The sequence below is a fragment of the Puma concolor genome, chromosome C2 (genome assembly GCF_028749965.1).
Source record: "Puma concolor isolate L17-30 chromosome C2, mPumCon1.1.hap2, whole genome shotgun sequence".
NCBI lineage: Eukaryota > Metazoa > Chordata > Mammalia > Carnivora > Felidae > Puma > Puma concolor.
The window spans coordinates 15,316,224-15,332,014 of record NC_141675.1 but is presented as its reverse complement, the minus strand read 5'-3'; the positions used below and the strand labels follow the sequence as shown (position 1 = coordinate 15,332,014).

Here is a 15,791-nt window from a genome sequence, read left to right as displayed (position 1 = left end):
TTTCAGTTACACTTTCCAATTAAAACGTTGGCTACTTTTACACAAATTTAGTAACAGCAAAATAAACAACACTAGAAATCCACCATTTTTCTACAGCTTGCAAAGGCTACTTATCTAGTCTGGGCCTACCCACCAGGGCTGATGAGTTAACATTAATCCCAGGGCTCTAACTAATCCCATGATGCCTTACAGGATATGAAGTAGCCCCACTGATAAATTCACCCACCCTTGACCCACCCAGAACCAGTTCAATTTGTCTCCCACCACCAACCCTTCCCCACACCCCACAACAAAGACAATACAAGCCTTTTACTCAGTTTATAAAACCATTCATCCAGCAGGCCAGGATCAACTTTGTTTTTTCTTTTTCTTGTTTTCTTTCTTTTTTTTTTTTTCTTTCTTTTTTTTTCTTTTTCTTTTTTTTTTTCTTTTTTTTTTTTTTTTTTTTTTTTTTTACCTCAACTGTGCATCTTCTCCTGCTCAAATGGCTTCCCCATGTTTTCCATAGCAATTACCCTTGGGGGAAGTCTGCTTTGGGACAGGTTAATCATGCTGTGGGTAGACTCTTCAAATAAAAGTAGGAATAGTGAGACAAATGCACACAGACACTTGCCTCTGAAGAGCTAAGAGCCTGGCCACTACCAATCTTTGTACTCACTATTCTGCCTTCTGTAGCTTCTCCAAGCAGCCCTCCAAAAGTGATTACAGGAGACATACAGGCACAGTATAGGAAAAGAATCGAGGCCAGGCACTGTAGACTTAATGCATCCTTGAAGTCACTCAAGAAAAAAGGTGCTTTCCTTTTGATGTCAAGTATCAAACCACCAAAAAGCCTAAATAGGTGAGATGAAACTCGTCAAACTGTACACTAGAGGCTTCTAGCTAGTTCAAACTAAATCTATGGGCTACATAAAACTGCTGGTGCCTAGTGTTTTGTCAACAGAAATTAATATCCTAGCTAAATCACGATATAAATTACAGAAGATACACTCATTTAATCTCATCCACTGACAGAGGAAAGGCAGATCTCATTACGTTAAAAGACACATAAACATCTGTATTTTATGGACTATATACTGAGAAGACTGCAGGCAAATGATTTTATATGAGTAAATGTAATTTCAGACACAAATGTACAAGAAAATATACAATAAAAATAAATAAAACCTAACAGTCCATTCAAGAAAATATGCATAAGCAATTCTATCAGTTAGTATCTACATTATAAATCTTAAAGGCAAGTGTCAGAAATACCAGGAAGGCAATTATAATATAAACCATAAGTCCTCAAATACCCTTTACTATGAATCCAGTATGCTGTGCTTAGACTCAGTAGCGAATTGAATAATTTTAATTACTTTTAAAATTACTACTTCAATCACATAAATATTTCTGGTCCAGGTAAAAAGCCTAAAAAAATTAATGCAGGGTATTTAATTTACTGGATATGTACTCAAGTTCTCGTGCATGTGGAGAAAACTAAGGTTTAAACTGGTAAATTTAAAATGTGTATTTGCACATCAGAGCCTTAGCATTTCAATGTAGGTGGTTTTTTGTCTTTTTTTTTTTTTTTTTTTTTTTTAATTTAACTTTTGGATACATCTAACTTGAAAGCACTCTACTAAAATATAAGCCTCAGTGAGGGGCAGGGACTTTTCCTTGTTCACTGCCATTATCACCAGTGTCTAGAACACTGCCCAGGACATAGTAGGTACTCAGTAAATAGTAACAAATCAATAATTCAAAAAGGTTTTGTGACTCATAAAACATACATTCTGCAGAAAATACACCAAAAAAGTAATCTTAAGCTTTAAAATGTTTTGGATGTTTCAAGGTTTACCATTCTACCTTTTTAAAAGTTAATATTGCAAACTAAATACTAAATACACATTGACAAGTTGACAGAAGTTACTGTGTAAATAATCTGACAGCGGGGGAAATCAACTTGCAATAAAAAAAGGTGTCAATGATCATGTCGAAAATGAAACCACATCATCAAATCAACAACTGATCAACAGTTTATATGAGGCTCTCATGTGACGGACCGTGAGATCAGTGGGGGCCTGACTTGGTATTTCTCACTGACTAACCCGATCTCAGCCTGAAGTCCGAGGAAGTAACAGTAACTGCTAGTGTTCGGGGATACTTGCAGAGACTAATATATTAGACCATGAACAAATTGTGTGTTCAAGTTTCTCTAAATTTTATGCTCAGTATGCGAGTTGTTCTTTTTCTCTGATAGCGTCCTTTAGGCATATGTCATCAATACCCCTAATAATGTGGCTGTTATCAAGTATCCTGATGTCTTAAACAAATATGGAAGGTTCAAAATCTTAGTTTCACAGCCACCACCCGTGGACAACAGTATCAATATCCACATGCTTTTTTCTACAGTATGGAAATACCGTAACATTTCTCTATTCTACAAAATATTTTCAGACAATGTTTGCACCTAGCAATATTTCTATTTTTTATTCTCAAAATTAACACCTTCAACAGTTTTTCTAACTAGGTTTCCAGGGATCATTACCATGGTTTCATGAGCTTTGCTGTCTCATTTTACACTATCTCATGATACAATGTTCACTTAAGAGTTTTAAATCTATGCACACACACACAAACTATTGGTTGTAATTCCTCTCTGTTCCCATAATTCTGTAACTTTATACGGAGAATTTTAATAGCACTCCACACCTTCTTCAAGAACCTTCTGAATGGGTAATGTAAATTACACTATATTCTATGTAACTGCTCAATATCCTTATCATATGGGCCATAATATTTTCATTTTAAATTAAAGCCTGATATAAAGAATCCAAGCATCTACTAGTAAAATTATTTTTAAATAATTTTCCTCAACAAAATACACTTATATAATGATGCATTTTAAATATAGAAAAAAAAAAAAACACTGTACAAGATTAACTTCCATATACTTGCAAAGAAAAAGACTTTTTATGCCTTCTTCATCAAATCAACCCCTAGTCCTCAAAAGACACCCACACTAAATCAGTATTTGTACCCACCGTCCGGTCCTTTGCAGCTCAGGCCCGGCATGATGACCGGCCTCGTTAGATGTCTCACCCGAGCTGGGGGCAGATCCATTGGGAAATACAGGAATCTTCCTCTTTTCCTGAATTTCACAAAAAACACATTTTCAGAATTCTGTTTTCAAAAAGTTCAGATGGCACTCCTGAATTAGAGGGAACAGGAGATCTTATATTGATTGCATTATCTAATCAATACCCTTGGAAATAATGATACCGCATATAAACGTCCACTTGAAATGAACTGCACATTAGAACAGTTATGTAGTATTTGTCTCCATTAACATTTCAACTTTATGACTGATTGGCTTTTTATATTTTGTATCCTAAACCAAATATACTATATAAAACACATTCATACCCACCATCTCAAACTGTCACTCAGTAATAGGAAAATAAATATCCAACAGCATCTCTCTAACCAGAATATTTAAAATATTGCTCATACTAATGAAGAATACACTTTATGTTAATAAAAAAGTAAATGCCATTTTCCTTTTACCACAATACTTCCCTGAAGATGAAAGTAGCACAAGAGTTGTCTTTTAAAAACACGTTTTCATAAAAATCAATTTCCCAGTACATTTTATTATTACTAATCCAAGACTTGCGTGAGTGATAAAGGCTCCCCCTCCCTTCACTTGAAGATCAAGGAAGTAACTTCTAATCTGTTACCTCCAGAGGTCAGCGGTCAATGGGCTGTGTGTGACACAGCTGTGAGAAGGAAAGAAGGACAGGGGAAGGGTGTCCATCCCAGGAGACCCCCTTGGTCAAAAACCCTGGGTGAACTACAAACTTACACTACTTGGTTTATATGTTCGACATTTATAGCGTAGCAAGACTTATCTATAATCATAGGATTAGCGCTTGAAAATGTCAAAATTAAAACTAAATTACATCTTAGCTCAAAGGGGAAAGAAGAGTACAAAACTACAGAATTCCTAAAAAACAAAAGAAATGGAAAACACTACATAACACAATCCATGGGATATAGCAAAACCATTATTCAAGAAAATTGAGCATTTATATTAAGAAAAACAAAAGGATACAAATACATGAATTAAACATCCAGCTCAGGAAATATGAAAACAGATTCTTTCCTGAAGTGAAAGTAATGAAATGAAACCACTAAAAGCAGAAACGGAGTTAGAAAACAAAACGCTTCTTTAAAAAACGAGAACTGAAACAAGCTGTAAAAGCTGCTCTATTTCAGAAACAGGATAAACCATTAGCTAACACACAGTTTAAGATATGACAAGGAGGCAGCTTCAAACTGAAGGAAATTTTGCACACACACACACACACACACACACACACACACACACACGTACGTACATACACCACCCTATGCAAATAAATTAAAAACCTTAAAGAAATGGGTAATACAAAGGAACACATAATTTCCCCAAAACTGAAACCAGAAAAACAGGAAATAGGCAATTTTCTAGGAAAATATAATACTGACCCCAGAAAACAGAGAAAGCTTACACAAACCAATCACTGCAGAAGAAACAAGCAAGTTGTAAAGTCCACCATACAACAAAATACTCAGGCTCAGAAAATTTTCCAAAGCAATTCTTCCAGACTTTTAGAACCAAATTACTCTAGCTATTTAAAGTTTAAAAAAAAACAGGGAAGGGAAAATTTACAGATATGAAATAAATAGAAGAAAGATATGAAAGCCAGAAGACTGCACAAAAAACTACGGACCAACCTACTTACAGTGATGCAAACAACTTAAAATATTAGATGTAGGCGACCAGCATTCTGAAGCCAAATTTGGGTTCATTCAATGCAAGAGTGTTTTCAAATTAAAGAATCTATTAATATGGTCTACCACAATAAATGATCAAAGGTCATACAATCATCTCCAGAGATGCTACAAAGCCATTTGAAAAATTTAACATCCATTTACATTAAAAATTTCAATGAAACAGACTTTAATTGGATTCTTTCTGAGCATGATAAAATGTGTATTTTGGCTTCAATGTCAGTAACTTAATGAAAGAAACATTAGGGACACTAACTACAATTGGGAACAAATTAAGAAATGCCCATTTAAAGTCAACTGCCACTCAACATTACTAGAGATTTCAGCCAATACAATCAGACAACAGAAAATACACTAGAGCTGTAAGGAGAAAAGGAGGGATCAAAATATCTTACTGCAGATGACATGGCTGAAAAACTATTACATACAATGAAAGAACTCAGAAAGGGAGGAGAATAAAAAAGAAATACTCAGTAACAAAGAGCCTTTATATACAAAAGTAACAAAGTGAAGATATAACAGAACAAAACCTCATTTACAATACAGACCTTAAAGATAAAATGCCCAGAATACATTCACCAAGTACGTAAAGTGTAGATAAAGGAGAATTTTATGGCATTCCTTAAGGACACAGAAACTAACTTGAAATCGGAAAACAAGTAGGGGGAAACATACCATGTTCTTGAATGACTCAATGTTAAAAGATGTCAACTCTCCCTCAGTTCATTTACAAATTTAACTGCCATCACAGTTTTTTAGAAATCAGGTTTTAGCTCTGGAAATTAAAAGCTCATTTTAAAGCTTACATAGAAAAATAAACATACAAAGACAGCCAAGAAAATTCAGGAAAGCAAGAGTAACAGAAGGCTCAAGAATGAATCTAGACCTACTGGGTATTAAAATATGCCAAAAAGCCTCAGAAATTAAAGTATGGAACTGGTCCATGAACAGAGAGACCAATGGAATGGAAAAGAAATTCCAGAAGGACTTGAATGCAAAGGGAAATTTACAAAACGATAAGGCAACAACACCAATCAAGGGGAGTAATGCTCAACTTTTTAATAAACTGGAACAAACTGGCAGCAATGTAGGTAAAAGATAAAGCTAGATGCATATTCCACATGATACAGCACGATAAACTCCAAAGGATCAACAAATGATTTAAATGTTAGGAAAAGGTGTGGTTTTTGTGTGTTTCGGGAGCAGGGGGGTTGCAATGAACAAAATATATCCAGGAATATTCGATTTCACTAATTATAGCCATGTAAATGAAAACCACTTTAAAATACCTGACATAGTAGGATAAAGATACCTATCCACCTGACAAGTATCCAAAAGTTTGATAACACGCTGTTAGCGAGGCTGTAGGGAAAGAGGCATTCATCACTGTGGGTGTCCAAAACAGCACAACCCAGTAAGAAGGGATTCTGGTAATATCTACTAAAATTATAAAAACGGTTCCACATGAGCCAGCAATCCTATTTCTGGGAACCGACACTACAGATACACCTGCACAAGACTAAATTGGCATACAAATATTGTGATACGGCTTAGAAAAGGAAAAGACTGAAGACAACCTGAGCCCAGAAACAGCATAAACTATAGTATATCCATAAATGAAATAAAACAGAGCTGTGAGAAAAATAAGACATATTTCTGTGATGTCTTCTGATCCACATCTCCAGGATATACTGTTATACTAAAAAAAAAAAAAAGCAAGGTGCAGAACAGGACATGTGGTATGTTGGTAAGAAAGGAGGAAACAGGGCTATATTTGCATCCCCTTGGACTGAATACAAACTAGAAGGACAATGATGCTCCACAGGAGGTGGGTACAGGGGTAAGAAGGTAAAGGGAACATGACAAGGACACAACCACTCTGAGTGCACCCGTTTATACAGTTTTGATTTGTGAATCATAAAAATGTATAACCTATCCAAAGATATTTTAACTAGAACAAAGCAACTCACAGGGTTGTGTGCAATCTTACCTGAGAAGGAACACTTTTTGGTGGCTCTATGCGTATGGAAGGGTCCCACTCTCCTGGAGGTAGGACAGTTACTTGATCTAAAAATTCATCAATTCCAGATAAGAGGTCGTTTCTGTCTTTTGCTTTATAGGCTACATCATGAAAAATCTACAGAAAAAAAAAATTGAGTGAAAGGATTTTAAAGAAGAAAGAAAATTCTACATATAGTAAACCTACTCTAGATATTACAAGTAAATCTGAAACAAAGGTAATTACCTAAACTCTTATCCCAGGCAGGTCTCCATTCCACCCAGGGTTAACAACCATAAAAAGTAACCCACTAATTGCATTATCAGATGAATTAATAACAATCAACCAACAGAAGAAAAGAGTGATGCATTAAGACAGAACAACTTTTTTAAAAAGAGTATTCTGGATGAGAAATGGTTACTAGTCATTACAGAATAGAATAATACTGTAGCATGTCATTTCGATTTCTATGACATTTTAGGGTCATTTATGCTAAGAAATGAGCATGGATCTGCAAAATATTTTACTTAAAAAGTCAGGTACTTGATCACTTATATTTACTGTCTGCCTACCATTTGCTGGGCACAATTTTAAGCACTGTGGATAGTGCACCGGACATAGATAAGGCAAAGTCCCTGCATTCAGAACTCTTTTTTTTTCCCCAGGAGGAAAGACAGCAAAACAAGTAATTACATAAGTATATAACTGCAAGTAATAATAAGTACTCTGATAAAAATAAAGTAGGGTTAAGGAAAGAAAGTTGATGGAGAAGAAAAGGGTGACCGAGGAAGGTCTAAGAGGAAGTAACAGTCTAGGAGAAATCTGAATGAAATGAGACAAAAATGATGCAAATGGTGGGATGGGGTGATGGAAGGACACTTGGGCAAAGGGAAGAGCAACCGCATTTGTTCAGAGGCAGAAATGAGCATAAATCATCAGAACTAACAGGAAGCTAATGTGGCCAGGAAAAAAATGGGGGAGGAAGGGTGAGTAGTGGTAGTAGGGTAAAAGTTTCAGGAGATGCGCAGAGGCTTGATCAGGGAAACCCTTTGAAACAACGGTCAAGAGTTAAATATAAACATACATATATAGCAAGATACATCTGGATATTAACAATATATTCAAATCTGCATGTTATTAGCAGTGTAGAGGAAAATACTGTAAGAGAAATATCCATAAAGTCCATGTTAATTGCCAAAGAAAAAAGGGTGAGAGCGTCCAAGCCAGAGAAATGGCCGTGGAGATGGCAGACTAAATGCAAAACACATTGAGGTAGATCAGTAGAATCTGGTGACTAAGTGGTTGAGACAGGACAGAGAAAGGAGGTCAGGTTCAGATATGTGGAATTTCAGATGCTTTAGGGACATAAGGCAGACATGTCTAACACCTGATTACAAAGCCCAAAGAGAAACAAAAGTCCTGGTCAATATAGGCCAAGCTCAATGAAGGGGTTCAAAAATGGGAGAGAGAAATTATGGAGAAAAAAAGCAGGAAAAGGGGAAAAGACAAAGTCCTGAGCAAAACCCAAATAAATGATATCCTGAAATCCAAGATGGAGAAAATTTCAAGAAGGTAGTCAATAATCTCAGACGTGGAGGGGCTGGGGGACAAAGAGTACCCAGTGATCTTGACAGAAAGGTCTTGAAGATCTTACCAAAGGTAAATGGTTTGAAGAGTGAATAAAAGAGTACAGACAGCAAGGACAATTTTTTAAGCTTCACTATGAACAAAAAGAGAACTGTAATTGACATATATGTTTTACATTCAGTGTCCATTTCGAAAGGATTGAAATTCCACTTCAAAGGGATTTTATATTATATACCACGTAAACAGTGTCCACCTCATAGGGCATTTTAATTACCTCATCTGTCATGAGAGTGGCTATTGATCTTCCAATTTCATGGTACTGTGGTGCCTTGCCTGCTGGACCCAATAACAGAAACAAAAACCTAAAGAAACATTAAAATACACAGACTTAAATACAAATAACATACAAACCTAAACGCAGGCAGTCATAATCATTCCAATGTAAACACGGAAACCACATTCAGCCCTCTTTTCCATCCCCGCACACCAATCACCAGAAAAAAAAAATGACAACAACTCTACTCACACTAAAGCAGATGTCAAAACTAGGCAAGGCACTCATAAACTTTCTACCGACCTCCTGCTCCCCATCCTCCTTACGGTAAACGAGTGATTCAAGAATTGAGTGTTCTACATTACAAGTTCCCATTCCCTTTACCCCTTTGAATTTGAGTAAATAATTTGATCTAATCTGTACTGAAAAAAAGGTAAATGAGTAAACTGAGTAAATACCAATCCTATTAAATACTTACAAGTAAGGTTTGCCTAGTAAATTCAGTGTGTACAAATAAACAGTCACAACCCCTCAAACCACAGTCTGGATAAAGACTCTAATGAGTAAATAAGGGACTATGGAAAGAAGAATAATTTTTATGTATAGCTCCACAAATTTAACATCAAACCTCACATTTTATTTTTTTATTTATTTGTAAGTGTCTAAATAAAAAAGCATTTAGCTGCCTACCACATCCTCATGAACACCACAGTAAAATATTAATATTCACACTTGTCCAAATTGGAAGCATTCACCTTCTTGCTTTATGAGAATTCAAGTGTGAATCTATGGAATTATTTTTTCTCACTTACCTTAACACTGCACCACTAATGCAACTCAGGAAAGCATACTAAAAATAGGCACACGTATTCCAATCAAATGGCAATTAATTCTTCATATTTAATATTATATGAATGATTTTTTAAAGATTTTAAAAACTACTCTTATTTACAATTAAGTTTATAATTAAATCAGTTAACTAACAAACTGATTATCCTCTATAACACAACTTGCTAATTCTTATGGATATTCCCCCTTTTTAAATTACATATATTGAACAGAAAATTTTGGTCAGGTCAGAACAAAGCATTTTGCTTAATTCAGAGGTACTTATCAATCATCAATGAGGAAGTAATCATATCCTCATTCTATAAATGAAAAATTAAGTCAGACTTGACCTTTCCGGATTCAACTCCATTCTGACTCCACAGGGCATAATACATCTGTCTGAATCTGAGCCATTGTCTTTTAAACCAAAGCTTCTAAAACACCAAACTTCTTATAAAGGTACAAATGCTAAGTATTATTTTTTAAATGTTTATTTATTTATTTTGAGAAAGAGAGAGACAGAGTGCAGGGGAGGCGCACAGAGAGAGTATCCCAAGCAGGCTCCCCACTGTCAGCCCAGAGCCCGACACAGGCCTCGATCTCACGACCTGAGATCACGACCCGAACTGCAATCAAAAGTCGGACACCTAACCGACTGAGCCACCCAGGTGCCCCCAGCTAAGTATTTTTCAAAGGATGCTTTCTGTTTTTTTTTTTTTTTAATTCCAGAAAGAAAGACAACTCTTTTATGCTCTACTAGTCAAAGCATCCAGTGCAATGAAAATATTAATTAAAGTAAGCTTTTATCCCTTTTATCAATAGATAAAACTTTTCAGATTTTGGACATGCTGAGAACATTACCTGGTAGGAACAGGGACCTCAGTCAACCCCGAGAGGAGAACAGCAGGGGCCAGTCTCACAAATGCAATTATAGGTCTTTCCAAAAAGTCTACTTCTCCCACCAGAACATTGGATGCCTCGGCTCCTGAAGGAATTTTTCTCATGAAATTCATATCAACCTATTGACAAATAAATAATAATTAAAAATCAAATCTGCATGGCATTTATAACTCTATTTTGAGGGAAATAAGAAAGAAAAAAAATGCTTTCAAGACTACTATTTGCTAATCAAAACTGGTGATCTAATGGATAAACACCAAAATCCCCACCCATGTAAAGAATGGAGTAGACAAATACAAAAAAGCAAGCAAAACACATCTATCAAACAATGCTCCCAACCATTTTAATTGTCATAATCTTTACTACTTCAGAGATCTAAGTTATCAAACATACAAACTAGAGAAAATTTTCAGTGATTATAGCACTATTCATTAAAAACTACTAAGGACAAAAATACAGCTCACAAACTAACAATGGTTCATGAAATTATACACAGTGCTAAAAAATATTCATTTCATGATTATTTTTACTTAATCTTAGAAATGAATTAGCCCCTTTGTATTTTATACATATTTTTTATAAGTCCTTTTTATTTTAGAGCATTCTGTGTATTCCCCGGTATTTTCATTAAGTGGAAAAAGTTCTTTTTATTTTTATTTAAAACTAAAATAAATAGCCATTTATCGCTATAGACATAGGACAGTGCTATAACATCAAATTTAGTCGTCTGTGTATAATTACAAAGAAAAGGCTATAAACAGAATATCAAAGTATGGGAATTTCATTTATATACAGTTTCACACACATCACTAAACAACCACTTACAGGGCTATCTATTAAAAATAAAAGCAGCACTTACAGCGGGCCTCTTGAGTCCCACACCCAGTGTGCCACAACTACAGTGCCAGGAGGCAGACTCCTGCCCGACAGGAGACAAGGTGTACACAAGGATAGGCCAAGTAAAAAAAAGTAAAACTGTGACACAAGAACAAAAATAAACGGCACCTGCCATGTCTAGAGGAGATCTATAATGTAAGTTACATTTAATCCATTTAACAGGGATAAATTGCAGTATAGTTACGGAACACTCCTCACTCATTTGAAGCAACAGAAGCACCAGTCAAAATATGATCAAGTTAGACCGGAAGAATTAAAAATACGGTAGCCTTTCTGCATAAGTTAATGTACCTTATGCAAGGCCTTTTGTAATTTTAGAACTAGTAGCTCAAGCAAAGCTACAATGCAAACCATCATTTGCACTCCTCTTCTGCAAAATGCGATTTACAGGTTTTGCACCATAAAATAAAAAGCCTAAGAAAAATGAATCTTACTTGAAATAATCGTATTTAATTAAAAGTCTTAAATTGGATACAACAATGTTAACATAGAGAGCATCTTATAGCAAGCAAACTGATACTATCAAAAAATTGTAACAGCCACACAGAATCAATGATTCAGAAGCAGTACTCAGAGAGTATGCTTTATAGTCCACTGTAATTTGAACTTGGGAGTTTCTTGCCCTGCTCTTTTGAAATTTTGAAGTTTTCTTTTTCTATTTCATCTAAATACTCATCTACCAAAACAAAAAAATCATAGTTCAGATAGGGGAGTTGTTTTTAAATCCATGCCTTTACCTACCCATAGGCAAACGCCGATTATGTCTCCCAGGGACATTCCAGAAAATACTGACACCCTAAGACAGTAATTCTGGGATCTTATTACAGCCAAGAAAAGGCTGAATCGCCAGTGCTATAACATCGTTCCCAAAATTAATCTTTCCAGTGGGGGGGCAGCCCCAGAACAAATGAGTGTAATTCAAAAGGTACTGAACTTTCATCTATGGATAGCTATAGATGGAAATCCCGTATTATTCAGATAGTCTTTTGTGAAGATTCCTGAAACTAGTAAACAAAGTCATTCAAATGCTCTTGGACTATTACCCTTCTCATAATTTCTGAATTTGAGTTACATATCACAAGCATCACATGCAGGCTTATAAACCCCAATCTATTAAAAAATTATCATAATCAGTGCTAATAAAGCCACATTGCCAGTGATTTTCTCAATAAGGATGATTATGAAGATTTACAGTGAGTGACAGAATTACCTTGCTGAAGTCAACGGTACTATTTTCTCTGCTTCCTCCACTTCCGTTACCTTTAATTTCTCCACTTTTACTATTATCCAAGTTTCCAGGTGCAGACTGTGGAGAGGCCAAAACACCTGAATTTGAATTTAAGAACAACAACAACAAAATCCAAATTAGTAAGGAGGAAATGCACTTTCTAAATGGACTCTGCTCATATCCTGAAAGTGATAATTTATCAAAAGCAAATGTGCAAGGTTTAAAAAAAAAAAAAAAAAGTGCCAGGTGTTAGTACCATACAAGCAAGACCAGAGTAAAATTTTAAGCAACAATGAGGCTGTTTATTTTAACATTTAAAATAACTGGAATGTACGAAAATGGTGGTCTTTTGCCAACAAGAAAAAAAAATGTGAGTAGGTGAGGAGCACAGAAGATGGAAGATCTGGGTCAGCTCACACTATGAGTACCTGGGGAACGCGCTTCTAACACATCTGACATACACGCGAATCGCACTGCATGTGGCACACTGACATGAGTGACATCGTTTACTTTCTGAGAAACCCTAGATGCGACTCAGAAATCCACCATAACAACTTCCTCAACAATTTCATTTCTCAGGTAGTATTTATGTGCTGCCTCCTGCCGTTATTCCTAAGAAATAGAACTTGGAAAGATAGTAGCAATGTTTTTACAATATAAATAACAAAGACTAAGGGTTTTATAATCAAACATATCTGTGTTGAAATAAGCACTCTCTGGGGCACCTGGGTGGCTCAGTCCGCTAAGAGTCCAACTCTGGCTCATGTCATGATCTCACAGTTTGTGGGTTCGAGCCCCACCATCGGGCTCTGTGCTGTCGGTTCAGAGCCTGGAGCCCGCTTTGGATTCTGTGTCTCCTCTCTCCACCCCTCCCCCGCTCGCACTCTGTCTCTCAAAAAATGAACAAACATTTAAAAAAAGTAAAAAAAAAAAAAAAAGAAAGCAGCACTCTTTGCCACTTGGTAGCCATGTGACTTCAACTCACTAAAACTAAGACTCAAACAAACCTGTAAAATTGGCTTGTTTGGATTACAAACAGTAGATAAATGTGCAATCATTAGAATGCTCACTTCAAGTAACATTCAGCAGCAATATTTCACAATAAAATAACCTAAAAATAACCTGTAGCCTATACCCAATCATTACCACTATGAATTTTGCAAAAAGTTCCAATCTCAGTATTTATCAAGTATGTAACACAGATTTCTACCATTAAATGTATCTCATTTTTTCAAAAACACCCAGGATATTCTAGTTCAAGAATATATAATCTTGCCCCAAACACAGAGTACCACAGGAGAAAAGGTGCTGGAGTGAATTACAACAGACTTGACTTAACTTTAACTCTGCCACTCACCACAATCCAGTGATCCACAGAAATCCAGTTAAGCAGTTTGTGCTTAAATCCCATAAACTTTAAAGTCAGTATTAGTGAAGCGCCTGAACTTCATGTAAGCACATGGGCTACATCTGATGCATCTAATGGAATTTTCATTTTTCTGAAACACACTGTAACTAATAACTGAAACCAAGTCATCTGGGCCTACTGCTTAACCTCAATGACCAAAGACGTTTCTTGATACCCCCTTCTCTGTCACAGAATGTTGCCGTGACCCAAAACCGTAAGTATAAAAAGCATATGCAAACTATTGGGGCGCCTGACTGGCTCAGCAGGCGGAGTGTGTGATGCTTGATCTTGGGGACGTGGGTTCCAGCTCCCCACTCAGTGTAGAGATTATTTAAAAATAAAACCTTAAAAAAAAGGCATATGCAAACTATTTAGCTAGATGCTCTGGAAGTGTTAAACAATTCTGAAATAAACACTATTTCCTAAAACTTAGCTCCTTTCTCACCAGCTTAGCTTAGCCAAGTTATTATGATCCCTCTTCTTTGACCTCTGTCTCTAAACTTCCAGAACAAGGTCCATTCCTCTATTAATTCCTTTATTAAAATACACTGCCCAAGTGGAGAAAAAAAAGCTGACCCGTAGTTTTCAGTGGCTTCCACTGACTTCCATACAGGAAAATGAAGACTATCATTAAGGCCTTGGCGGCAGCTGCACATAAACATCAGTACATATATTTCTAACTACTAAATGTATTATATCCACAGATGCATAATCAAAAGAAAACATGTGCAATTCCCCAGAATTGCCTCAGCCACCGGCTTCCGGAGAGAAGAGCGGGATAAGACCATGGGGGGAACGTAAGGACACAGTGGGAAGGGGAAGAAGAAATGAGGAGGAACCCATACTGATAAAGCCAGAACATGATCCGAAGTCATTCGGCTAGGTTAACCTGGTCATCCGGAACCTATTAAAATGGGCATGCCAAGTACAAGTTAGAGCTGTTCACCATGATCTTGTCTACGTGGTCCTTCACAGTCTCAGCTAAGATAAAGCTGTTTCCTCAATCAGTAAAGGAAGTCTCCCCGTCTGTGCAGTAAATTTCTGGTGCTCAGGATTACGTGAGTAAATTCCCCAAAGTTAAAAGTATCATTAGCGCAGATAGAAAGACTGAATTTCTTTGTATTTTCTTAAAAGAAGAAGCAAAGTATGTACATATAAAATCAATACTCGGATTTAAAAATCATAGTTGGTAAATCTATTATTTTGCCCTTACACTTTTTTCTCACAACAGCATATCTAACTAGAGAAAGATAAAGCAAAGATATCAGATATCAGAGTCTTCTGTCACTAAAGGTTTGAAAATAAAAGTAGTTGGGGGAGGGGGGGCGCCTGGGGGGCTCAGCCGGTGAAACATGCTGACATCTCAGAGCCTGGAGCCTGCTTAGGATTCTGTGTCTCCGTCTCTCTTTCTGTCCCTCCCCTGCTCATGCTGTTTCTCTCTCAAAAATAAACATTTTAAAAACTTAAAAAGAAAAAAAAAAAAAAAAAAAAAGGAGTTGGAGCAGAGGTGCTCAAAGTGAGAAGGTTTTGTCCGCCGGGACACATCTGGCAAGATGTAGGGACATTTTTGGTCGTCACAACTAGGGAGTGTAACTGGCGGCTAGTGAACAGAGGCCCGTGATGGTGTCAGACATCCTACACTGCGCAGGACAGCCCCTTATGACAAAGGCATGTCCAGCCCAAAATGTCAATAGCGCCACGGCTGAAAGTCAGAAGACTGTTGCAAATACTACAAAACAGCTTAACTCTTTTACACGTAGTTAGTCTCTAAAATGGAACTGTTAGGAAAATAACTTCGTTCCCTGTCCAAAATGATACTGAGGCCACCTTCCTCCTGTAACATAACATCAGA

The 15,791-nt window shown here is 36.4% G+C and overlaps 1 protein-coding gene across 26 annotated transcripts in view; it reads right to left on the bottom strand.

Annotated features, from left to right (window-relative positions):
- The window catches only part of SLC4A7 (solute carrier family 4 member 7), a 109,038-nt gene that overhangs the window by 31,415 nt on the left and 61,832 nt on the right, over positions 1-15,791 (bottom strand). For 17 of the 26 annotated variants that reach the window (XM_086720613.1, XM_086720610.1, XM_086674162.1 and 14 more), the window contains 6 exons: positions 12,514-12,629; positions 10,368-10,525; positions 8,679-8,766; positions 6,809-6,955; positions 3,027-3,133; positions 659-833 (listed from right to left, as the gene is read on the bottom strand). In XM_086720613.1, the coding sequence (XP_086576739.1) occupies positions 659-833; positions 3,027-3,133; positions 6,809-6,955; positions 8,679-8,766; positions 10,368-10,525; positions 12,514-12,629 (791 nt within the window). Of the gene's footprint in view, positions 1-658; positions 834-3,026; positions 3,134-6,808; positions 6,956-8,678; positions 8,767-10,367; positions 10,526-11,265; positions 11,326-12,513; positions 12,630-15,791 lie in introns of all 26 variants that reach the window. The other 9 variants (XM_086720606.1, XM_086720612.1, XM_086720616.1 and 6 more) reach the window with 1 other exon arrangement.